Source organism: Rhinatrema bivittatum, chromosome 3 (genome assembly GCF_901001135.1).
Source record: "Rhinatrema bivittatum chromosome 3, aRhiBiv1.1, whole genome shotgun sequence".
Taxonomy (NCBI): Eukaryota; Metazoa; Chordata; class Amphibia; order Gymnophiona; family Rhinatrematidae; genus Rhinatrema; species Rhinatrema bivittatum.
In genome coordinates this window covers 562,418,470-562,445,741 of record NC_042617.1, presented here as the reverse complement: position 1 = coordinate 562,445,741, position 27,272 = coordinate 562,418,470, and the positions used below count along the sequence as shown (strand labels likewise).

General features: G+C 40.6%; 1 protein-coding gene across 3 annotated transcripts in view; it reads left to right on the top strand.

The window, feature by feature from the left end:
- PEX7 (peroxisomal biogenesis factor 7) overlaps positions 1 to 27,272 on the top strand; it is a 255,387-nt gene that overhangs the window by 31,191 nt on the left and 196,924 nt on the right. For all 3 annotated transcript variants that reach the window (XR_003855754.1, XR_003855753.1, XM_029596492.1), the window contains exons 4-5: positions 18,489 to 18,566; positions 26,267 to 26,375. Coding sequence is in view for 1 of the 3 variants with exons in the window: in XM_029596492.1 (XP_029452352.1) it covers positions 18,489 to 18,566; positions 26,267 to 26,375 (187 nt within the window). In the remaining 2 variants the exon portion in view is untranslated. The remainder of the gene's footprint in view (positions 1 to 18,488; positions 18,567 to 26,266; positions 26,376 to 27,272) is intronic.

The following is a 27,272-nucleotide window of genomic DNA, read 5'->3' as shown; positions in this document are numbered from 1 at the left end:
TGGCTTTTGTCTATTGAACTCCTTAATCCTTCTCATGTAGATTTAGTGAATGGTAGAGCAGCATATTGAATCGGCAAAGTGAGAGCTCTAAAACCATTCGGTTTATATTCAGGAATCAGTTTTAATGCCTATTCTGTAATTAATCATTTTATAGCTGGCTCATTACTGCTGACTTTGCATATGTGATGGATTTTAATTATGATTACTTTTAATTTGCATCTTCAGTTGATTGATATGTTTGCGCTTTTTTTTTTTTTTTTTTGGCTGTCAAGTGCTAGGTTTTCCTGTGAGTTAAGATAGTAGTGGTAATCAAGTATGCTTCTGTTGAAAACCTTTCTCTGGCTACAGCTTTTTTCGCTTTGTTAACTGGAGTTGAATTTTTTTATTTTTTTTTTTAATTTTAAGATAAGAATTGTGAAATCATTCAGGTGCACTGAAAAGGGTCAGACGAGAGTAGAAATACAGCAGTAAAAGCCATGAAATATATCAAAAGCTGGTGCTAAAGATAATGGCCGCTCTTGTCTAGCAATATAAAAAAAAATGTATTGTCGGTGCAACCTTATTCTGTATTTTGAAATCCTTATAAAAACCCTGCACATTACGAAGAAACGCTGTGAGACAAATTGGATTTATTATGCAGAAGAGTTCTGACTTGTGTGTAGGCTTTCTGCTTTTTTTTTTTTTGAGCAGTTGGAGAAGCCGCCTTGTAAAGCACTGTCAGCAGAATTTTTTTTTTTCACAAGTCTGATAGCATTTAAAAAGAAATCCTTAAAAGCTGCCTGATTACTATTTCATTTCTGAAGAAAAGTGTTGAAAGACATTCTAAGCTCCTCCTCCATCTCATTTTGGCATTTTGACATTATGAGTCTTTATTTTATTTTTTATTTATGATAATTTTACCAATATACAAAGAATTAACTTTGCCTGGAAATATATGGATAATAAAATAAGATACGACATTTTGAGTCTTAGTAAACTGGAGACTGCAGTTTACTAAATCCATGCAGGATTCACAATAATGCATGAAGGAATATCCCCAGAAAAGAAGATTAACAAAAAGTAACAGTTATTGCCATCATGAAAGATGCACAGCTTGCTTTCTGAAAAAAGTGTGAAAATAAAATGCATTATGTTAGGACCAAAAAGAAAGGCGATGTAAGAATAAAAACCCCAAAGGGAGAGGCATGGAGCTGGGATACAGGCAGGCCGATAAAATGGCAATGCTGCTTTAACGTGGATTGTGCTTCATTCCGAGGCATCCCTGAAAGAGGCTGCAATTGTGAATCAGTGACCCATACGCTTAAAGCTGGCTTCTTTGCATTTAAAAGTTAAACAAAAAAAACTTTAGGCATTTGACAAAGTTCCTCATGAGAGGCTTCTAATAAAAGTAAAATGTCATGGGATAGGTGGCGATGTCCTTTCGTGGATTACAAACTGGTTAAAAGACAGGAAACAGAGAGTAGGATTAAATGGTCAATTTTCTCAGTGGAAAAGGGTAAACAGTGGAGTGCCTCAGGGATCTATACTTGGACCGGTGCTTTTCAATATATTTATAAATGATCTGGAAAGGAATTCAACGAGTGAGATAATCAGATTTGCAGATGATACAAAATTATTCAGAGTAGTTAAATCACAAGCAGATTGTGATAAATTGCAGGATGAACTTGTGAGACTGGAAAATTGGGCACCGAAATGGCAGATGAAATTTAATGTGGATAAGTGCAAGGTGATGCATATAGGGAAAAATAACCCATACTATAGTTACACAATGTTAGGTTCTATATTAGGAGCTACCACCCAGGAAAGAGATCTAGGCGTCATAGTGGATAACACATTGAAATCGTCGGTTCGGTGTGCTGCGGCAGTCAAAAAAGCAAACAGAATATTAGGAATTATTAGGAAGGGAATGGTTAATAAAACGGAAAATGTCATAATGCCTCTATCGCTCCATGGTGAAGACCGTACCTTGAATACTGTTGAATACAATTCTGTTGTAGCCGCATCTCAAAAAAAGATATAGTTTCAATGGCGAAAGTACAGAGAAGGGCGACCAAAATGATAAAGGGAATGGAACAGCTCCCCTATGAGGAAAGGCTTAAGAGGTTAGGGCTGTTCAGCTTGGAGAAGAGATGGCTGAAAGGGGGATATGATAGAGGTGTTTAAAATCATGAGAGGTCTAGAATGGGTAAATGTGAATCAGTTATTTACTATTTTGGATAATAGAAAGATTAGGGGGCACTCCATAAAGTTAGCAAGTAGCACATTTAAAACTAATCGGAGAAAGTTCTTTCACTCAACACACAATTAAGCTCTGGAATTTGTTGCCAGGGGGGATGCGTTTAGTGCAGTTAGTATAGCCTTGTTTAAAAAAGGTTTGGTTAAGTTCTTGGAGAAGTCCATTACCTGCTATTATTCAAATTGACTTAGAAAATAGGCACTGCTATTTATTACTGGCATCAGTAGCATGGAATATTCTTAGTTTTTGGGACTTGCCAGGTACTCGTAGCCTGGATTGGCCACTGTTGTAAACAGGTTGCTGGGCTTGATGGACCCTTGGTCTGACCCAGTATGGCAATTTCTTATGTCCTTAGGTGTACCAAAGCCCCATGCAATAAGATGTAAGTACAACATTTTGTACTTTACTTCCATAGACATTTTTTTTTTTACTCATGTGCTAAGGAAAAAGCAAATTCCTGATGCAGAAAACAAATGGTATGCTAATGCTTGGGGAGATTTAAAAAAAACAAACAAACAAAAACCAAACAAAAAAACGCTAACAGAAATATGCACGCAAAACAGGATTTATATGCATCGTGTGCAGAGACCATGATTTCTGCACCTGAATGTTTTATGTCGAAAACATGAATCGGGAGCATAAAGGTTATGCACACAAAACCCAGTTTGTGTATGAAGCCATTTCTCTGCATATTAAATATGTTTTATGCACATAAATGTCAAGTACAGAGCAGACTTGAAACACCAGCCCCAGGAATTTAATTTCTAGCATTAATAAAACCTGAGTTAAGCCTCCTTACCTCTCTACATTGGGAAGTAATAGCCAATGCCTTGATTAACATGGGATTGGCACGGAGTTGCACTAATTTGTGTACCCACCTTTTTTTTTTTTTGTGCTGAATTTCTTGTTAAATGGAGAATAAAGTTATACGTACAAAAAAGTGCATATTTAGTGCACCTTATTACACTGGAGCCCAATGTAATAGTATGTTACATAAGATTTTAGTGGGCTTTTTCATTAAACTTATCTTTTTAGAGAAAATAATTGCATGTTTTTCACATAATATTCCCAAATACTTTATTTCAGTGTATGGTTCGCCCACTGTTTTCTGCTAGCGTCTGAGAGATTAATCTGTGCGATAACTCTTCCCCTCCCCCCCCTCCTGATTTTGGCTCTGCAGTTCCCTTCCATCTTCTATCTTCCTCAAAAATGGTCTGTACCGGGATATATCCGGATATATCAGGATTTTTCAGTTTATGATTATGTTCCATTTTAACCCAGAGATCCTTTAATTTTCTTTATACCTGTTAACAGGAAGGAATGTGATTTTCTGTTTGTACTATTGCAAAAATCTATAAATAAAAAAAAAAAAAGGTCTGTACTGGAGCTATAATGCCACTGTCCTAAGCCATTCATTGCAGTGGCAGTCCTGGCCCAGAGGTATGGGATCATGGCTGCCTCCAGAGCCCCAGTGCCTGTGTACCCTAAGTCTGACCGGTTTGTGTCGCTGTTGTGCAATGGCACTCCCCGCCCCCCCCCCCCCCCCCCCCCCCCACACACACACACTTCTTCTCTCCTGGAAGTCATGAACTTTGCCTTCTCAACTTTTTTTTTTTTTTTTTTAGCCAAAGAAGCAGAAACCAGACTCGCTAAGTCAAATGTTAGATCTCTTGCTTTGCAGCGCAGAGCACCTCCACTCAGCCATCTGTTAGGCCAGGCAGCAGTGTCTACACTTCTATGCGCAGTCAGGTTTAGGAGCATTTTGGTGGCACATCTGGGCAAAATTGACTTTAAAGAAGGTAACAAAAACAGTCACCCTCCCCTTTTTGGTTAAATAGCTGAATTAAAAAAAAAAAAAAAGTTTCTGAAAAGCAATGGCAACTCGTTTAGTTTTTAATCTGGGGGCAGCGGGCAGCATGAGCTACCCATTTTATCATCTCACATGGATCATTGATACCCTCTTCAAATATCGAGGTCTTTAGAAAAAGGTAAAAGCGGTAAACAGCATAAAACGTGAGCTTTTTGATGTTATATTTTTGCCCACGCCTTTTTTCTGGGATCCTCGGAGGAACATGCTGGGTGGGCATCATTGTACCTCTCCGAATGGTGGTCGGAGGAGAACAGGATCCATTAAAGCACCCATAATATTTATACAAAGGGGAGTTGGGGTTTCCAAATTAGGTGGAGGTGGCGCTTTGCATCATTTTGGTCCTGTTGCGCTAAGCTAAGGTAGAGCAAGCTGCACAGATAAAGCTCTGCTTTCTCTATCTTTCTCACTGAGCAAAAATAGAGAGAGAAAAATAGAGAGAGAAAAACATTGTCAGCCCTTCTGGTGGTTTTCCTGGGTGGCAGGACCTATGGGCTAATTACATTTTTATTTTAAAGGCAGTGACATTTTGGTTTCTTTTTTTTTTTGAACGGTGGCTTAGAGTATCTTTCTTAAGAGAATAAAAAGGTGTTACCTCTGAAAATGAAGCCAGTTGGCAGGAGAGGGGAGAGCAAGAACAAAAGAGATTAGAATAAAGGAAACAACAATAGCGTAATACGGGAAAAGAAAAAACAATAAGATAAAGTGAATAGTCCAATACCTGATCCGGAAACCAAAAGGCCTTGAGCAACATTTATTTTTTTTAATATATTATTCCAGCTGGATAGTTGTGAATGTGCCGGGAGCTTCCAGACTCTGTATGGAAATATGGTTACGATCTTCAGAAGGTCCAGGTTATAGCTATTACTGTTTCTTTTCTTTTTGAAAAGATTAATGTCGTGCCCTGTCAGGGGGTGCCTCATGTAGGTCCTCCATACACACTCTGTCATTTTTAAGCAACTATTTGAAATTCCACCTTGGCTTGGATTTTCTTTCGTATAGTTGGAGAAGTTGTATCCGATTTTTGCGAGACATTTCCAAATATATGACTACATATGCTCGATGTTTAGTGGCTTAGGCAAACAGAGTGCTCTCTAGAAATTATTGTGGGAGATCCCAAGGACCCATGTTGGTGGAAATGAGAGGCTAAATATGCCTAGTAATGAGGTCCCTATATATAATCTGTGGCTGGAAACTCCTCGTAGGAAATTACTGGATCCTTTCTCTAGATCTGTTTTTCTTCTGACCTACGATATGACCTGCCAAAGCCGTAGCATGGCCATTACTAGCAGGATATGGGATACAATAAATTGCTTTTGGAAATGAATGGGCTGCATTTTGAGGGTATTAATGGAGCTTAGAGAAGTTCAGGCTGACCCTTTTCAACTCTTCTTTAGAGTCAGGAGTAATTCCTGGAGTTAAAGCGGATATGTTTCCTTTTTCACAAAAGCTGAAGTGAGGAGGAGGCGGGGAGCTACAGGCCAATTAGCCTGACCCCACCGTGTTGAGAAATAATGGAATTACTGCTGTAGAAAACATGATGGTGCAGTTTCTGAAATCCAGTGTGTACTATAAGATCTGAGACCAGAGGTACCCAAGGTCTTGCCAGATGATTCTTATTTCCTTTGATTGGGTGACCAGAGAGTTGAATCGGGGAGAGCATTAGATATATATAGTGCATTTGGATTTCAGTAAGGCCTAGGAAACACATCCTTATGGGCAACTTGTAAATAAATTGAGCACCCTTGGTATGGGCCCTAAGTGACATTGCAGAAGGATTGCTCGGAAAAGTTTCTTTTGTGGATGACGCACTTTCATTGGAAAAGGGGCTCTTGAACATTGGATGAGGGGGAAAGGGAGTCAACTCAGGAGTGACCTAAGGAAATATTTCTTTACAGAGAAGGGGGTAGACACGTGGAACAACCTCCCAGTGGAGGTGGTGGAGGCATGTACAATATCTGAATTCAAGAAAGCATGGGATAATCACAGAGGGATCTCTAAGGGAATGGATTGGAAAGCCGACTAGTTGTTGTGGATGGACGGATTAAAAAGGCTATATGGCCTTTCTGCTGTCATGTTTCTGTGAATTTAAATCTATAGGCCCAGGTTAGTCAGAAAGGTGCCTTTAATCACTACCAGTGCCAGTGAGCAATTAATGCCATTGGTGTTCAGCAAGTGATGCAATCCCAGCCACTCAGCGCCTTCTGCAGTACATTCAGCCCTAGCTAGTGGATGTTGCTCTGTTGTTTCCTCTTATAAGAAAAATAAAAGTATTCCACATTAAAATAAAAACAAAGCCATTTGCTAGACTTGTGGTGAATGGGCATGTGAAAAAGAAAGTGAGAGAGATGACGCATCAACCAACCATTTTCTCAACTGTATTTAAAAAATATATATATTGTGACCATGTTAGAGTAAAAGACCCCCATGTTTCACCTCTTACTGCAGAAAGGTTTCACCTCTTACCTTGTAGCCAAATTTACTGTAATTACATTAAGCCCTCACCCCTGATCTGAAGTGACTCTGGCAGCATGCTGTTCCAAGGACCTGAGATAGAACTTCCTCCAACTAGACTGTCTTTATAGGTCCCCTAGCTTGGACTTCCTGTGGCTCTGGCTGATGTCACATCCTCCAGGAGTATATAAGGAAGTCTCTTGCAACCAGCCAGCACCTCAGCAACACGTCTCCTGGTGCCCTTGCGGTCTAGTGTGTGTTGCTATCCTTGTCTTGTTCTTTCCTTGTTCTGTGTTCCTGTTTTGCTTCCTTGTGCTGTGCTGTCCTTCCTTCCTGTGCTCTGTTCCTTGTCTGGTTCCTTGCCATTCTGCTCTTGCTCCTGGCCTTGCTCTTGCTCCCTTCCCTTCAAGGCCTGGCCTTGCTCTTGCTCCCTTCCTTAAGAACATAAGAAATTGCCATGCTGGGTCAGCCAAGGGTCCATCAAGCCCAGCATCCTGTTTCCAACAGAGGCCAAACCAGGCTACAAGAACCTGGCAAGTACCCAAACACTAAGAAGATCCCATGCTACTGATGCAATTAATAGCAGTGGCTATTCCTTAAGTAAACTTGATTAATAGCCATTAATGGACTTCTCCTCCAAGAACTCATCCAAACCTTTTTTGAACCCAGTTACACTAACTACACTAACCACATCCTCTGGCAACAAATTCCAGAGCTTTATTGTGCATTGAGTGAAAAATAATTTTCTCCGATTAGTCTTAAATGTGCTACTTGCTAACTTCATGGAATGCCCCCTAGTCCTTCTATTATTCGAAAGTGTAAATAACCGAGTCACATCTACTTGTTCAAGACCTCTCATGATCTTAAAGGCCTCTATCATATCCCCCCTCAGCCGTCTCTTCTCCAAGCTGAACAGCCCTAACCTCTTCAGCCTTTCCTCATAGGGGAGCTGTTCCATTCCCTTTATCATTTTTGTTGTCCTTCTCTGTACCTTCTCCATTGCAACTATATCTTTTTTGAGATGTGGCGACCAGAATTGTACACAGTATTCAAGGTGTGGTCTCACCATGGAGCGATATAGAGGCATTATGACAGTTTCCGTTTTATTAACCATTCCCTTCCTAATAATTCCTAACATTCTATTTGCTCTTTTGACTGCTGCAGCACACTGAGCCGACAATTTCAATGTATTATCCACTATGATGCCTAAATCTTTTTCCTGGGTGGTAGCTCCTAACATGGAACCTAACATCGTGTAACTACAGCAAGGGTTATTTTTCCCTGTATGCAACACCTTGCACTTGTCCACATTAAATTTCATCTGCCATTTGGATGCCCAATCTTCCAGTCTTGCAAGGTCCTCCTGTAATGTATCACAGTCTGCTTGTGATTTAACTACTCTGAATAATTTTGTATCATCCGCAAATTTGATAACCTCACTCGTCGTATTCCTTTCCAGATCATTTATAATATATTGAAAGCACCGGTCCAAGTACAGATCCCTGAGGCACTCCACTGTTTACCCTTTTCCAGTGAGAAAATTGACCATTTAATCCTATTCTGTTTCCTGTCTTTTAACCAGTTTGTAATCCACAAAAGGACATCGCCTCCTATCCCATGACTTTTTAGTTTTCGTAGAAGCCTCTCATGAGGGACTTTGTCAAACGCCTTCTGAAAATCCAAATACACTACATCTACCGGTTCCCCTTTATCCACATGTTTATTAACCCCTTCAAAAAAATGAAGCAGATTTGTTAGGCAAGACTTCCCTTGCTTGTCCTTTTTGTCTTGGACTGACTATCTGGATCTGGACTCTGGCCTGGCCCCTGACCTTCCGCTGTCTACTGCCTGCCCTGATCTCTGGCCTGTTAACCTGTTCTGCTGCCTGCCACGACCCTTGCTCAGATCGGACTCTCATTCAGCTTAGCCCCAGGGACCCACCTAAGTCTTGCCAGCCGTAAGAACCCAAGGGCTCAACCTGTGGGGGAGACGGCTGAGATAGGTGAAGCTCTAGCTGGTCCTGCTTACAGGGAACTCTGCCAACTGAAGGTGTGGGCCTAGGGAGTTCGCGCCCACCACGCTGCAGCCACAAGGGTCCACTTCCTTGACAGCATCAAAACTACATTTTTCTGCTAATAGAAGGCACTTCTGTTTTAACAGGGTTGAGTGCAAAACAGACCAATTTTAATAGCTATCACATGAACCTATTTAGATCTGATTTGCATGCTTAAGTGAAGTGAAGGCATGGATTTTTTTTTACACTGATGTGCACTAAAAATAGGTTTGCATCCATTGCAGAACCGCTAGATCAGTCTTTTTAAGTGGGTTATGTTCATTGCAAGCACCTCTGTACTTTGCTTCATTTGACAAATGAGGTCAATAAACTGGTTATGTAAGGGCCCCTGGTTTCCTGCGAAGCTGTGAGAAGAGCTGCAAAACCTGCCTCTTCCTGTGAAATTTTCTGGTTCCTATAAAATGGCCGTGAAAGTGTCCCACATGATTCAAAGCAACATTTGAGCCATTAGAGAAGCCTATAGAGGATCACTACATGTACCCCATACCAAAACCTCTCAACATAAAACATTTAGAGACCGGGCCTTCTCTACAGCAGGACCATTGCTATGGAACTCCATTCTTCCTGATCTTCGACAGGAACCTTGCCTTCTAACATTCAGAAAAAGGCTTAATACTTGGTTGTTTAAACATGCCTTTCCAGACCCTAACTGAATCTCAATTCAACAACAACCATAGTCAGACATCCTTGGAACATTGTAAATAATTGCTCTTTCTGTTAATTTCCTTAGCCTTTCCTTCTTCACCCAGTTTTGAACCTCCTTGTTTTATTGTAACTTCAGCGTTTCTCTTCACTTGTTACAGTTTTATTTCACTTTACACCCCCTGTTAACTGTAAACCAGCATGATGTGATTTTTATCATGAATGCCGGTATAGAAAAACTCTAAATAAATAAAATAAATAGGTGGCAAAGGAGGAGGATGTTGCTGGTTGTGCTGCTCCTCTTTTTTTGCCGCGTGATCAGCAGTGGTGGGGGTGGGAGTGGGGGGTGGGGGGAGGGGTGAGGAAATGAAAAAAGGGATTGGGTGAGGGAGTTGTGATAGAGAAGATGGAGGAGGTTATGTGAAAAGAGGGGGCTGGGTGATCAGGGACATCTATTTCTTTTAAACATTTATGAAACCGCCTATCTTACCAAGGCTTTGGGCAAGAACATTGCATACAACATTAAGTATAAATAAAAACAAAGCAGACAAAAAACTAAACATAAACAGTATAAACATAAATAACTAAAAATTGAATAAAGTATGACATAAACCTATGCATTACATGAGAATTGCAAGTGATATCTGATCTATCCAAGATTAACCAAATACAGACCTAGACAACTGGGATATACAAAATGTATGAAAAATGAAATAATCAATAGCCTATAGTTACATAGGTAGGGAATTCTAGTGGTGAGGTCCTATAAATGAGAAGGCCTTGTGTCTAGTTTCAGGCAAATAAACAAATTTAATAGATTGAGCGTCCAATAATAAATTCTGGGATGAGTGTAAATCTCTCCTTGGACCATAGTAGCATATCCTGTTAGAGAGAGAGAGAGAGATTTCAAACTTTATTATGTAAGACCTTAAAAGCAAATGATTTTAAATTGAGTTCCGAAAGGAATCTGCAACCAGTGAAGAGAATTCAGAGCAGGGGTGATATAAGCCACAGAAATCCTGGCTGCAGTATTGTGAATAATCTGCAGCTTCTGAAATGAAGTTTTGAGATCCCTGTATAGTGAGTTACAGTATTCCAAGTAGGTAGTTAATGTATGGATCACTATAGCCAAAATGATAAGGGGCATGGAATGGCTCCCCTATGAGTAAAGACTAAAGAAATTAGGGCTGTTCAGTTTGGAGAAGAGACGACTGAGGGGGGTTATGATAGGGGTCTATAAAATCATGAAAGGACTTGAACAGGTTAATGTAAATCAGTTATTTACTCTCTTAGATAATAGAAAGACTAGGGGTCACTCCATGAAGTTATCAAGTAGCTCATTTAAAACAATTGAAGCCTGGAGATCAAGATGGCACCGTGAGGGGAAGATACTGTTTGAAGCTCCGTACTTCTTGCTGCTGTTCCTATTTCCTTTTGCTAATGCCGCATACAAAGAGGAAAGGACGGGTGAGGAAGGCTTCCTCGGCCCCTCTTTTACCTACCCCGATCCAGCCGATATTGAGGGCTTTGTCACTGCCCTGGATTCTCCAGCTCCAGTCGTTGTGTCTGTTGTGAATGCGGGGTTGGAGCACACACTGACGCTCCTGGATGAACAAACGTCGCTTAGTCCTGGGGCTCTGGCTACTCTCTCTCCCCCCCCTACACACACTGTTGCTTTGAGGCCGGCTTCGCTGCCTGGACGGATGGTGTCTTCAGTTGCGACTGCTGCTGAGTTGGATCCCTCAGCTCGCTTTGTGTCTCATGAAGCCAGCAACGTTGCTTTGTTTGCACCGCTGCTGTTAGAACTATCTGCTTCAAGTCTGGATGTGAAACATTGATGTTATTCTGCGGTGGCTTCCACCCCTTCTAGGAGAGATTGCTTGGAGGTTTCCCAGGTCTCTGATAGAGAATCTTGCCGAATTTCTTCTCAGCCCTTTTTGGTTAAACTGGCTGTTATAACCTTGGATTCAGTTTGGAATGCGCTCTTATCCCTGGAACGTTCTGTTTCTTCATTAACGTCAGTTATGAAAGATACTCAGAGCTATGTTCATTCATTGGATCTGCTTATACTTCTAAGATAAATGAACTGGACACAAAGGTGAATCAATTTCAGTCCATTCAGAGTCGATTAGTTCAAGGAGAACTTATTACTTCTAAAAGACTGGAAAACTTGGAGAATTCTTCAAGATATTTAAAGCTAAGAGTCTTGAATTTTCCTGAGGTCAAATTAATATCTCCAAGAGAACGATTCAGGAAATATTTGCAAGATGTTCTTAACTTTTCATCTGAAGCCATTCCACCAATTTCTAGAATTTATTTTTTGCCTATTGAGATGAAAGATTATTTCCTCTGTTCCCGCTAACCTTTCTGAATTTTTGGTAACATCTGCTGAGGGTCAGGTTGAAAGCCGGGAAACTCTTTTGGTTAATTTTGTTTTTTCTTCAGATTGTGATTCTGTACTTAGTCTTTTTCTATGAAATAGAGATTCTCTGTACTTTGGTCAGAAGATTTGGATTTATCCTGACATATCCAGAGCGACTCAACAACGTTGGAAGAAATTTCTAGCTCTTTGTCGGCAGCTTGGCGCTCAGATTATTATTCGATTTCCTTGTAAATGTGTTTTGAATATTAATAATGCTCATTACATTTTCTTTGAGCCATCTCAACTACGTCTTTTTCTAGATTCCTATCAACCTCTTGGTGTTGCTAATTAAGTAGTAGCAGTAGATTAAGTGTATTTAATCTATCTCCCCTCCGTTATTTCATGTTTCTTTATTGCCTTATATATTGCTCTTTATTTTTTATCTCCCTCTATTTCAGAGTACCATGGGTTATGGTCAAAATTTTTTCAATGTATTATTTTTTGTTTTATTATTATGTATCATTCCCTGATTCTATGACATGCTATTGCTGTCTGTATTCTTTCAAAATGCACATAAAAAAAAAATAAAACTGAAGAAAATTATTTTTCACTCAGTGCATTGTTAAGCTCAGCAATTCATTGCCAGAAGATGTGGATACAGCAGTTCATGTAAATGGGTTTAAAAAAGGTTTAGATAAGTTCCTTAAGGAATAGTAGCATGAGATCTATTTAATGTTTGGATACTTGCCAGGTACTTGTGACTTGGATTGGCCACTGATGGAAACAGGATTCTGGGCTCGATGAACCCTTGGTCTGACCCAGTATGGCATATCTTATGTTCTTATGTATGTTTGAAATATAAAGGTACATGTTGCGTACCTATCTAACCCTCTGCATAAATCATCAATCAATAAAGAGAGGTCTGTGTGCTAAAATTCTTTTTGAAACCAGATTGAGATGTATCTAAAAAATCCTGTTCCTCCAAGATTTCAGAAAGTTGTTAAACTACAGTCGATTCAATCACCTTACTCAAAAAAATGAGAAATTTGAAACTGGTTGATAGTTGTCCAGTACCAGAAGATCCAGTTCAGGTTTTTTTCAATAAAGGAGGAATGAAGGTATCTTTCAAATTAATAGGGAAACCTCTGGATTATAAGGAAAAAATTAATAATATTCTGTAATAAAAACAAAGAAGGAAACCTTTTTTCATCAAAAGAAGAGTCCAGAAGTCACAGCAAGCAAAACAGGCTTTGAACTCCACAGCCCCAGCGTTCAGACGCCCTGTATCCCTTGCAGCGGAAGAGACATGCGCACCTCAAACGTCTGTACATTACTCTGTTTTCCTTGTTAAACCTTATCTTTTTACTAGACCTTATCTGTTTTTATTTTATTTGGTTTTATATGTTTTGATTTTACATAGTAATTGTTTGGTAGGAGTCATTTGCTGCACCTTTTATATATAAGTAATTTAATTCATAACAAGAGTCCATAAGTTGGGTAACTAGGAAGATATATGTAGATTAATTGTAGTGTTTTGAGGGTCATTGCCAGATAAATATAAAATAAATCCATAGACTTAAAAAGTACTTTAGGTGAGCTTTACATCCCTTCTCCCTTAGAAATTTTAAATAGATAAATCCAACAAAATTATGATGTAGGAAGTAGTCTAGCAGTAAAAGGGGGGCTTTCCAATCTTTTGCACTGAGTGCCACATGTCTCATTATCTTTCAGCTGGTGAGAGGTTGTATGTATGTGCTAAATGCAAAGAACTCCAAGCCCTTAAAGAACAAGTCTGATCTCTGGAGGCTAGAGTGGCAGACCCGGAGGAATTAAGGGAGATAGAGAGGTATATAGAAGTGGCCTTCATGGATATAGTAGAGAAGTCCCACCTCCAATCTGGTAGCCCCTGTATTGCTTTGGAGGAGAAAAGTCACCTGGAAGGAGAGTATAAGCTTGATAAGACAGGAGGCAATCCTGTAGCTAGGACCTGCCCTCAAGGTGATGTATCCTCTTGCACAGAGGATAGGTCTCCAGAGTCATGTGCCCAGGATGGAAGGGTTAGGACGTCTATTATAATTGGAGATTCAGTTATTAGGAAGGTTGATACCTGGGTGGCTGGTGGATGTGAGGATCGTTTGGTATCTTGCCTGCCTAGTGCGAAGGTGGCGGACCTCGCGCATCATATAGATAGGATTTTAGATAGTGCTGGGGAGGAGCCGACTATCTTGGCACATGTGGGTACCAGTGACATAGGAAAGTGCAGGAGGATGTTTCTGGAAGCCAAATGTAGGATTTTAGGGAGAAAGCTGAAATCCAGAACGTCCAAGGAAGCATTCTTAGAAATGTTCCCTATTCCACATGCAGGACCCCAGAGGCAGGAAGAGCTCCAGAGTCTCAATGCGTGGATGAGACGATGGTGCAGGGAAGAGGGTTTTAGATTTTTTAGGAACTGGGCATCTTTTATGAAAAGATGGATCCACCTTAACCAGAAAGGATTGCTGGCACTAACCTTTAAAAATGAGAGAGTGCAGCTTATAAACTAGCTGATGGGGGAAAGTCACAGTCACTCAGATGTGTATGGTTTGTAATGATGTATCTTTGAAGGATACTAAGAAAACAGAGAAAATAGGGCATTCCAGTAGAGAGGTTGCAATAAATGTCCAAATGGGCCAGCTGCCTTTAAGTAAACTGCAGAAAGATTCCAAATTACCCTTGTTAACTGATGAACAGGTTGTTAATACAAACAAAAAACATACTTTAACATGTGTGTATACAATGCTAGAAGTTTAAAAACTAAGAATGTAAAGCACTAGATGAAGAGTTAGATTATAATTGGCATCTCAGAGAGACATGATGGAAGGAGGATAATCAATGGGATACTGTATGATACCAGGTACAAATTATATTGAAATGATAGGATGATCAAATTGATGGAGGTGTGGCACTATATGTTAAAGAGAGCATTGAGTGAAACAGGATAAAAGTTCTGAAGGAAACAAAATGCAATGCTGAATCTTTATGGATAGAATTTCCAGATGAAAAAGGGAATAAAATAATAGCGGGGGTATATTACCATCCACCTGGCCAGAATGAACTAACAGACAATGAATTGCTAAAAGAAATTAGGGACGCTAACAAAATCAGCAGCACAGTAATAATGGGTATTTCAATTACCCCCGTATTGACTGGGTGAATGTTTCATCAGTACATTCTAGAGAAGTAAAGTTCCTATATGAAATAAATGACTGCTTCATGCAGCAGCTGGTACAAGAACCAACAAGAGAGGATACTATTTTAGACCTAGTCCTTAGTTGGGCACAGGATTTGGTGCGAGAAATAAGTGTTGGAGCCACTTGATAATAGTGATCACAATATTATCAAATTTGACTTAACTGGAGGGAGCGCAAAAAAAAAAATCTTCTACGACAGCATTTAACTTTCAAAAAGGTGACTGATAAAATGAGGAAAATGGTTAGGAAAAAACTGAAAGGAGAAACTGCAAAGGTTAAGAATTTTGCTCGAGCATGGATGATGTTTAAAATACCATCTTGGAAGCCCAGATGAGATGTATTCCATGCATTAGAAAAGCTGGCAAGAAGGCTAAATGACTACTGGCATGGTTGAAAGGTGAGGTGAGAGAGGCTATATATCTAAAAGAACATCTTTCAAGAAATGGAAAAGGGATCTGAGTGAAGAAAACAGGAAACAAGTCAGATGCAAAACAATGATAAGGAAGGCAAAGAGAGAATTTGGAAAGAAGCTTGCCATGGAAGCAACTCTTTTAGGGGAAGTTAAGGTCATTTTTACTTGTGTAGATGCACATTCCGAACTGATCTCTGAGCAGGCAAAGGAGATTGTAGGATTGAAGAATTAGTGTGGTAAATTACAAAAAGCTAATGTGGCTTTGACTGTCAGTTGATCCATTGTAAAACAGAGGATGTTGGTAATCATCTTAGAAGATTTAACTTGAGATTTCTTAACTTTCTAAAGTGCCCCCTAACTTGTCCCCTGGACAAGTTAACCAAATTCTATCTAGATTTTTTTTTTTTTTTTTTAATGTCTTAAGACGTGATTCCTGCAGTCATAAAAGCTGTATTATTTCCCTGAACATAAAGTTAATGCTTCCTCTGACATTGTTAATGCTGATATTTCTACTGTGAATTTAGATCTTACTGCTTTCTTGGAGCAGAATGGCTCTGAGAGAGGTTTACTCTCTTAGTGACTTTTGCTCGAGAGATAAGCAATGGATTATGAGACTCTTTCATTTAAAAAAAAGTCTTTTCTTGCCTTAAAAAACTCATGATGTACTCCTGTTTACCATATCTGTTCCATTGCAATATTGATCTGTTAACTTAATATTAATGGTTCATGATGTTCACTCATACTGTTGTCATTTTGTGCATTCAATAAAATTTTTAATACAAAAAAAAAAAGTCTTTTCTTTGTCAAAAAATTTACATATTTCCTTATGGGATTAAAAAAAATCCAGGCTTCTAGAAAGAAAATTATTTATTTTCAAAAAAGAGTTTTGGCTTTAGGAGCCACATTTCTTCTAAGATATCTTGCAAATGTTTAGTTAGGTTTCAGGGAAACATATTTTTTTATGATCGTATTTGGTTAGAGAGTTTTATTCAAGTTAGGGCTTAAACTAATAAAGGTCAATAAATGTTTATTGCAAGTTTCTTAACTTTTTTTTTTTTTTTACCTCTTGCATTCTCCCCATTAATGTGGTCTATTTCATGGTACAGAGCAAAAATGAAGGTGGAGAGGTCGAGCAGCACACTCTGTGGAAAATGTCCAAATATGAAAGGTGTAGGGCTAAGCACATTTGGATCCACAAGTAACAAAAGGATTCAGTCAATTAGGCGGGACCTTGTTTTGCCACTCCGGCTGCGTCGGGAGGGACAGAAGCCCAAACCAATCAATGACTGTGTATTGAAAAACAGTATAATCCAAAAAACAGTCAGCGTCTCCAGTCTTACAGTAGAATACCCAGTCCCCTAGAGAGTTTCTGATAACATGTTTGAGGGACCCCATCAAGGAATAATCAAGAAATCTGAAGATAGGAACATAAGAGAACGCCAGGGAAGCATGTCAGAGGACCTTTTAAAGTAAATTCTAATTTTAACGGGGATTCCATCGAGGCATCCAAACATCGGGTGTCGGCTTCAGGACCAGGGAGACCCTGTTTTTCAACACACTGTCATTGATTGGTTTGGGCTTCTGTCCCTCTCGACACAGCTGGAGCGGCAAAACACGGTCTGTGTCGGGGGACCGAAATCAACAACTCTTGATACGATTATTAATAAAAGTGGAATTGCCTCGCAGTCTTGTCTAATTGACTGAATTCTCTTCTTACCTTGTGGATCCTAATGTGCTTAGCGCTACACCTTTCCTATTTAGTGCTACGCTGTGTCGCTTTTTTATTTTTATCTTTGACTTTTTCCTTTTATTGTTTACTGGATTATGGATTACCACACTTTTTTCTCATATCGGGTGTCTCATGATTGTAATTTCTGCTAAGAATTTGTTAACGAGAATTATAAAGTTCAGAACCTTAACAATAAAATAAAAATGATGAAACAACTCTGCATCATCCAATAAATACATGCGCACCGGATTTTATAATCTGCGCACACATGTGCGGGCAGCGAGCGCCGGGGGGGGGGGGGACTTCTGCAATGTCCGCACGGCAAAATTGGAACTTCCCGAGGTGAAGTAAGTTGTGTGCGCCGGACGGCGATTCTCCAGGACAGCGAACAATGGCGCTGTCCCCTGGCCCGCCCCTTCGAAGAAGCCCGACGCTTGTGCACGTACCGGGCGTGTGGCTGGGCCCCTTCGAAAATTGGCTCGGCACGCATAAAGCCCTGATTTTATGCATTCAGGGCGTAGAGAATCCGGGCTTATATGAATGTAGGGGATAGAGGGCTGTTTGACAAGGAACTGGGGGGGGGGTGTATATCCGAAAGAGGGAGGCTGGGGGATCAGGGTGTATTTGAAAGAGGAGTTGGGATCGAGGATGGGATGTGTTTTATGAACGGACCCCTGAGATGAAGACAGAAAAATGACTGAGGTGGAGAGGAAGAAGAGAGAGAGAGCAGGGTGGGAAGGAGGATAGAGAGGAGTGTGAGGGAGGTAGGGATGCAAGGAGAAGACGGCTGGAACAAGGAGAGTTACACCTCCCGTTCCTCTCTCCAGACTCCCTGCCCCTGTAAGATTCCAGAACCTCCCTCCCGCTCCTTTTCTCCTCTCCCATTCCCCATCCTGAGCCTTCCTCTTCCTCCACCCCTTTCCTCAGTTCTCCCTCTCTTCCTACCTTCTCTTCTATCCTCATTCCCCCCCCCCCCCCCCCCCGCCGAGATTGGATCTGCCAACTTTCACATCCATACCTAAATTCCCCACCCATTAAGCACTCAGAGAAAAATCAAATAGTCAGACACAAAGCAAGGTTGAAAAACGACATTATTTTTATTATGCAAAATACATTTGAATTATTTTGTATGTTAAATAAATGTATGCAAATGTGCTGCAGAATTTCAGAGATTTTGCCACTGGATTTTCTAATTGTTGCTGCAGAATCTACTCCTTAACTGCAGCATAAAATCAGGGGCTGTGGCAGAAGGTCATTTGTCTGTTTTGGACCAGTTTTTTGTTACCAATTAGGTAATACAGATGTAATTTTTTGCTCGAATATAATCTAATAAATTCCTGTGATTATGCGGGTGATTGAAAAAGGATTTTGTTACTGTCTGTTAACATAAAATGAGCTGATGAAATAAAAGTAAGCAGGTATGGCAAATACATCTGAATTTAAATGCATTTCTGAATGAAACTATTTTTGACTTCCTGGTAGGTGTACAGCGTTGATTGGAGCCAAACAAGAGGAGAGCAGCTAGTGGTATCTGGTTCTTGGGATCACACGGCCAAACTGGTATGTAAGTTATATAGAAGTGTTATATTGCGGGCTTGATTCTTTCATATTGGTTGGTGTGCAAGGAAGCACCTGCAGTCTGTGCCTTTCCAAAACTAATGAAACTGGCACATGGGGCCTCACTGAATGGGCTACAAAAATTGTGAACTCCTCTCTTATCAGAAGGGATCCTGCCAACTGCACTAAAATGGGCTGTGGTTCTTGACTTGAGGAAGAGAAACTAAACTGCAGGTCATATATAGTAATACATCATTGAGCCATAACGAATGCCAAAAAAACATTATTTCTCAGTTGACAAGCAAGACTGAATTAGCTGTGACATCATGTGACAGTGCCGAATGGACCCATCTATCTAGCTTAGTACATTTTTACTGCTGAGCTTGCACGGGAGTTCCTGCAGGCGTGCTCCCCCCCTTCAGTCTTTTTTGTCCAAGCTTCTGCATTGACATTTACCCTGTCTCTTTTCACTTCTTTTGCCCTTTTTGCATTGTTCTGAAGTTTTATTTCAGCTAACTTGTTCTTTGAGTTGCCTCGCTGCCTCAGCAGCCCCTCAACAGCACTTTTCAGTGCCACTCAAAAAAATATTTATATAAATAAAAACTTGAATAACTCAGCATGTCCGGCTCCAAGAAGGCCACCTCCAGTGGCTTCAAGGACTGTTTTTGGGGCTGCAAGATATCCATCACCCATGGGCATGACATCTGTTAACAGATGCCTGGGACCTGATCATGACTTGGCTAACTGCTGTGACTGTGGTCGGATGTCGTCAAGCTCTCAGAAGAACTGGGCCTGGAAGATGGAGGAGCTTTGCAGGTCAGTGAAAAGTCTGAGCTCTTCCTCTTCTCAGAGTGGGGCCTCTTCGGGGGACCCTCCACGCCAAGTCCTTGAGCAAAGCTCCCCCAACTGCGGTGCCAGACTCCAGATCTGCCATAGCTCAGGGGTCGAGCAGGATGCACAATCATTTTAAGCACAGGAGCCAGTGAGTTCCTTGGTGCACCTAGCTTCTTGATCTTCACGGAGCTTGTCAGTGCAGAACAAAAATATGTGCTATTCCTTGGAGCCAGAGGTGTACAGTTGGTGTACCTTGTCGCTGGTAGAGAGTCCATCAAGCTAGGGCGAGAGAACATTGTAGAAATCCCATCTTTGCGTTACTGTCCTTGTTCCCAATGACATCCAATCTTCACTAAGGTGTACTGTGCTGTTCGTACGTCTCACTCTGCATGTAAAACTGTCCCCAAAACCTTACACTACTACCAAAACCTCACCTCGAGTTACTAGCTGGCCTTCCTAGAGTGATATAAAGAGTTGACTACTACGACAGCCTTATGAAGATTCTTTCTATTTCTCTCCCCCCCCCCCCCCAACTGTCTGGGCATTTCACAATTAGCGAAGTACAAGTATCGCAGGGTGCGAAAACTTTAACGCACCCTGCAATAAACTACCTATGCAAAGCACTAACATTGCATGTGGTAATTCTAAAATGATCATAGCCACGCCCCTTTTTCTTATGGTGCGTTACCCATGCAAAAATTATAGCATTTTGATGAATCTAGGGGTAAGTTAGTTGGCTAACTCCGATATTCAGAGTTAGCTGGTTAACTTAGCCAGCTAAGTCTGATCAGGCCAAAGACTTGTTCTAAAGTTAGCCGGCTATATTCAATAGTGTGGCTGAACTATTGTTTACAGATTTTGACATGAAATATCAGTGATTTAAAATGGCAACATTTCACTTTTGCTTGGAGTGTGTTGGATTAAAATCTTGCCTGCAGAATATCGGGCGCTCTCCAGTTTGGAGTATGAGTAGCGATTTATTTAGATCCAGTGGGAGCACTGAGAGGAGAGGATCAACTTGCTGGTGGCTGAAAGGAATCAGTAAGTTTTTGCTTGGGACATTGTCTTTTTTTAAAAGTATTGGGGCAAAGTTAACTATTGGGAATATATTTAGTGTGTTTGTGTGATTGTGCTTTTAATAGTAAGGAAGTGAATAAACAAAAGTTAGACTTTTGTATTTTTAAATAGCCAGTCTGTAAGGCAGCTACTAAGCAGAAGTTAAGTGTTTATATATTAAAAAAATAAAAAAGTAGCCAGAAGCTAGAAATAAGCTAGGAGCAGTGTACGTATAAGTAAAAAGTTTGAAAAGTTCAGTTTAGTAATTCACCTTGGAAAGGTGTTGAGGTAGTGTGATTTGGTTTGATTAGGTACCAACATTTGTTAATCAAGAGAGCAGTGAGTCACTCAGGCTGACTAACTGAAGTTAGACTGTTTGTATTTCCCAAACCTCCCACCCCTCACCCACCCACCTCTGGCTCATCCTTTAATTTATAGGCAGGTGCCACTTACCAAAAAAAACCAAACAAACAACAAAACCTTATTGAGAGTTTGATCATTCCCCTGTAGGCCACTACTAGACATATAGGGGCGGATTTTAAAACCCCTGCGCGCGCCGGCGCGCCTATGTCCCGGGGCTTTCGAAACGGGGAGGGAGGGGGCGTGTCCGGGGGCGTTCCCGAAACGACGCAGTGTTTTGGGGGCGTGCCGCGGCGTTTCAGGGGCGTGGTGCCGGCCCGGGGGCGTGGTTGAGGCCTCTGGACCACGCCCCCGGGACCGGAGGACGGAGCGGGGCTGCCAGCGACGCGCGCAAAGTTAAGGGGGGGGTTTACATAGGGCCGGAGGGGTGGGTTAGGTAGGGGAAGGGAGGGGAAGGTGGGGGGAGGGCGAAGAAAAGTTCCCTCCGAGGCCGCTCCGAAATCGGAGCGGCCTCGGACGGAACAGGCAGGCCGCGCTGGGCTCGGCGCGCGCAGGTTGCACAAATGTGCACCCCCTTGCGCGCGCGCCGACCCTGGATTTTATAACATACGCGCGGCTATGCGCGTATCTTATAAAATCAATATGTGCGCCGGTGGCGCGAACAAAAGTACCGGCGCACATATTGTTTTAAAATCCGCCCCATAGTGAATTCACTAATACATTTAAAGAACATTAATTAGACACATTCCTACTCCCATAGCAACCTAAAACTTAAGTAGGAACTGAACAAATTTGAGATGAAGGGGGCTACAGTCTTTTGCATGGAGTGTCACAAGTTGACCCTACAGTGAGGTTCCAATAATAAGAAAAGTAGTCCAAGTGCCTGTAACTAAAAACTCACCTGAGCTAAAAAAAATTCTAACTTATCCCTATCAATTAAAAAGCAGAATGAAAATACAAACAAAAAACAAACTTTGAAATGTTTGTATGCTAATGCCAGAAGTCAAAGAAGTAAGATGGGAGAATTAAAATATAAAGCAGTGAATGATGACATAGACTTAATTGGCATCTCAGAGACATGGCGGAAGGAGGGCAACCAATGGGACAGTGGTATACTGGGGTACAAATTATATCGCAATGACAGAGAGCAGATCCCGGGAGGCGGTGTGGCTCTTTATGTCCGGGATGGCATAGTGTCCAACAGGATAAACATCCTCCATGAGACTAAATGCATAATTAATCTTTATGGGTAGAAATCCCTTGTGTATCAGGGAAGACTATAGTGATAGGAGTATACTACTGTTTACCTGGTCAAGATGGTGAGACTGAAAGTGAAATGCTAAGAGAAATAAGGGAAGCTAACCAAATTGGTAGTGCGGTAATAATGGATGGAATAAATTACATTTTTATGGAGCATTTGGTTCAGGAACCGACAAGAGAGGGAGCAATTTTAGATCTAATTCTCAGTAGAGCACAGGACTTGGTGAGAGAGGTAACGGTGGTGGGGCAGCTTGGCAATAGTGATCATGATATGATCAAATTTGAATTAATGACTGGAAGGGGGGACAGTAAGCAAATCCACGGCTCTCGCGCTAAACTTTCAAAAGGGAAACTTTGATAAAATGAGAAAAAGAAAAAAAACGAAAGAAGCAGCTACAAAGGTAAAAAGTGTGCAAGAGGCATGGTCATTGTTAAAAAAATACCATCCTAGAAGCACAGTCCAGATGTATTCCACACATTAAAAAAGGCGGAAAGAAGGCAAAACGATTACTGGCATGGTTAAAAGGGGAGGTGAAAGAAGCTATTTTAGTCAAAAGATCTTCACTCAAAAATTGGAAGAAGGATACAACAGAAGAAAATAGGATAATGCATAAGCATTGGCAAGTTAAATGTAAGACATTGATAAGACAGGCTAAGAGAGAATTTGAAAAGAAGTTGGCTGTAGAGGCAAAAACTCACAGTAAAACCCTTTTTAAATATATCTGAAGCAGAAAGCCTGTGAGGGAGTCAGTTGGACCGTTAGATGATCGAGGGGGTAAAGGGCACTTAGAGAAGATAAGGCCATCGCGGAAAGATTAAATGATTTCTTTGCTTCGGTGTTTACTGAAGAGGATGTTGGGGAGGTACACGTACTGGAGAAGGTTTTCATGGATAATGATTCAGATGGACTGAATCAAATCACAGTGAACCTAGAAGATGTGGTAGACCTGATTGACAAACTGAAGAGTCGTAAATCACCTGGACCGGATGGTATACACCCCAGAGTTCTGAAGGAACTCAAAAATGTAATTTCAGACCTATTAGTAAAAATTTGTTAACTATCATTAAAATCATCCATTGTACCTGAAGACTGGAGGATAGCAAATGTAACCCCAATATTTAAAAAGGGCTCCAGGAGCGATCCGGGAACCTGACTTCAGTGCCAGGAAAAATAGTGGAAAATGTTCTAAACATCAAAATCTCAGAACACATAGAAAGACATGGTTTAATGGAACAAAGTCAGCATGGCTTTACCCAAGGCAAGTCTTGCCTCACAAATCTGCTTCACTTTTTTGAAGGAGTTAATAAACATGTGGATAAAGGTGAACCAGGAGATGTAGTGTACTTGGATTTTCAGAAGGCGTTTGACAAAGTTCCTCATGAGAGGCTTCTAGGAAAAGTAAAAAGTCCTCGCACGGAGGTGGAGGGGGCAGCCCACTAAGCTAAGTAAAAAGAACCAAAAGAAATGAAAACATCCGTTTTGAATTGTGAAGAGAGATCGCTGAAAAGAGAACAGTGAGCATGAGACCCGCCCCTTTTGTGACATCATCCCGCCCAGCATTGAGCCGGTAAACGGCGCCATTCTACCTGGCACGGAGGCGGAAGGGGCAGTGCTTAACTAAGTAAAAAGAACCAAAAGAAATGAAAACATCTTTTGAATTGTGAAGAGAGATCGCTGAAAAGAGAGTGAGCATGAGACCCGCACCTTTTGTGATATCATCCTGCCCAACGTTGAGCCGGTAAACGGCGCCATGCCACCTGGCGTCGCGCGCCGAAGGGGCGCAACAAAGGGGCACTCCCCTTTGTGCTACCTTTTTTGTTTTTCAACTTCTATGTTTTCTTCTACTTCTTCTTCTTGTTTACCTTTCTCTTTTCTTAGTTGTTATCCCTTGTTAATAATTTTCTTGTTATTAATGTTTCAATGTATTTGACAAAGGTAACATTTTTCCTGCATCTTCTGTTTTAATGTAAACCGGCATGATTTGTATTTTATACAAGAATGTCGGTATATAAAAATTAAAAATAAATAAATAAATATAGGTGGCGATGTCCTTTCGTGGATTGCAAACTGGCTAAAAGACAGGAAACAGAGAGTAGGATTAAATGGACAATTTTCTCAGTGGAAGGGAGTGAGTAGTGGAGTGCCTCAGGGATCTGTATTGGGACCCTTACTTTTCAAAATATTTATAAATGATCTGGAAATAAATACGACGAGTGAGGTAATCAAATATGCAGATGATTCAAAATTGTTCAGAGTAGTTAAATCACAAGCAGATTGTGATAAAAATGCAGGAAGACCTTGTGAGACTGGAAAATTGGGCATCGAAATGGCAGATGAAATTTAATGTGGATAAGTGCAAGCTGATGCATATAGGGAAAAATAACCCATGCTATAGTTACACAATGTTAGGTTCCATATTAGTTGCTTCCACCCAAGAAGGAGATCTAGGCGTCATAGTGGATAACACATTGAAATCGTCGGTTCAGTGTGCTGCGGCAGTCAAAAAAGCAAAGAGAATATTGGAAATTATTAGAAAGGGAATGGTGAATAAAACGGAAAATGTCATAATGCCTCTGTATCACTCCATGGTGAGACCGCACTTTGAATAGTGTATTTATTTATTTATTTATTATTTTTTATATACCGACATTCGATCTGAGATATCACATCGGTTTATATTCAGGTACTGTAGGTACAATTCTGGTTGCCGCATCTCAAAAAAGATATAATTGCGATGGAGAAGATACAGAGAAGGGCGACCAAAATAAGGGGAATGGAACAGCTCCCCTATGAGGAAAGACTAAAAAGGTTAGGACTTTTCAGCTTGGAGAAGAGACGGCTGAGGGGGGATATGATAGAGGTGTTTAAAATCATGAGAGGTCTAGAACGGGTAGATGTGAATCAGTTATTTACTCTTTCAGACTAGGGGGCACTCCATGAAGTTAGAATGTGGCACATTTAGAACTAATTGGAGAAAGTTCTTTTTCACTCAACGCACAATTAAACTCTGGAATTTGTTGCCAAAGGATGTGGTTAGTGCAGTTAGTGTAGCTGTGTTTAAAAAAGGATTTGATAATTTTTTGGAGAAGTCCATTACCTCATATTAATTGAGTTGACTTAGAAACTAGCAACAGTAACATGGAATAGATTTAGTTTTTGGGTACTTGCAAGGTTCTTATGGCCTGGATTGGTCACTGTTGGAGACAGGATGCTGGGCTTGATGGGCCCTTGGTCTGACCCAGTATGGAATGTTCTTCTTCTTCTCATAAAGCAGAACATAAACAGCGGTCTGACTTAGATTTCTGGAGGGTAATACGACACAGCATAGAGATCGCACAAACACAATCCAACATCCGGTTCAGGTCAGTTAATCTAGTTACAGTATATATCAGTTCACTTCACGGTTTTGACAAACTTCGCAATACTTTTCTACTTGTAGGAGCACAGAGACATAGATATGAATGCTGAGCTCGGCCCTTTAGCCAGCAAGCTGCCAGGAACATGGTGACAGCCTTGTTTTGAGCACCTAAGGGCCAATCCAGATCCTCTGTAGTGGGTCCATGTATCAGTCTAACATCTGTCTAAGGAATGCATCTGGAAAAGTACCAATCTCTGACTGGACAGACCCTGGGTTGAGTCTGGCCAATGTACCATTTGCTCTGGGAAAGTGAGGGAAATGTGTTTTCTTACAAGCACTTGTTGACCTTTTGGGTTGGCAGTAACACAGGAAGTTAGAGCCTTGTGCTATGGTGCTGGTAGAGCATAGGTGTATTTATTTATTTGTTGAGTTTTTTATACCGTCATTCAGTAGAGCCATCATAACTGTTTACAGATTATGCATAATTAGTAGTTAACGGTTTACAGCTTATGTATAACTTAGTAGTTAAACAACAGTAAAAACCAAGTGAACAGTACATATTTTTTGTGTATGGAGGAAGTTGTGCGTTTTAATCTTGAAGAAAGATCTGGAAGTTGCATAAACTGTGTCCCCACCTAAGTAATGTACTAGTTTCATGGATTTGGCTCTATAGAGGAGTCACTGAATTACAAAGACCTAAGGACTGCCCCTTGCCATGATTGCAGTCATCTGGCTGAAGCAGTAAATTTTGGATGACAGATGTTGGGGCACTAGGGTCAGGAGAGATTAAAAAAAAAAAATAAAAATTCATGTATTCCTTTTGTTTTTTTCCAGTGGGATCCAGCTATTGGGCTGTCATTGTGCACTTTCAGAGGTCACGAAGGTGTTATTTATAGCACAGTATGGTCTCCACACATCCCAGGCTGCTTCGCATCTGCTTCAGGTAAATATAACATTTTTATTTGAACAAGAAATTAATTATGCATTATATCCACTAGATGGTGTTGTCTAAACATCAGAACCCGAGAAAGGAACAAATCAAAAGTGGTATTATTGGATTTGAAGCTTTTTTTTTTTTCTGTGTTAAAAATATTTTTTTTCTGAGAACTTTGACAATAAAAGTAGAAAAATTATTCTGTTTCCAAGCCAGTCAGTGTCGAATATTCAAATGATTCTTTTCACAGCCAGCGTTTTCATGTGGCGATCAAGAGGAGAGCTTTCAAAGCTACAAGCACGTGCCCTATTTGCACAAAATTGCCACAGTATTTTATAACCTTTGTGCAAACAAAAGCACAGGTTATAAAATATGAATATGTATGTGCGCAGACATGCTCGTATATGTAAAAACTGCACGGCGCACAAGTTCGACTTGACCAGATAAGTAGTGGCAATTACCTGGATAAGTTCCGATTTATCCAGCTAAGTAGCAGCAAAGCTGCTGCTTAGCCAGATAAGTCTGAAAAGCGCTACTTGTCCACCGAAGTAGTGCATTTCAGATGCTACTTATCGGTTAACTCAGATAGCCAGATAAGTCTGGCTTACGTATCAGAGCTGGATAAGTAGCACTTTTTTAGAATTATCCAGCTATCTTACATAGCTGGACAAGCCCTAAAAGCACTACTTAGACGGACAAGTAAGGCTTTTCAGATTTATCTGACTAAGTATGCAGCTGCTACTTATCCAGATAAATATGAATTTGTCTTACTTAGCAGCAAAGGCGCTACTTAGCTGGATAAGTGTGCGCACATGATATCCTTTCATAATTTGAAGTAAAAATATGAGGGTATATGCCAGTAGACTTTATTTGCCTTATTTAGATGCATGTACGTGCATAAGTCGG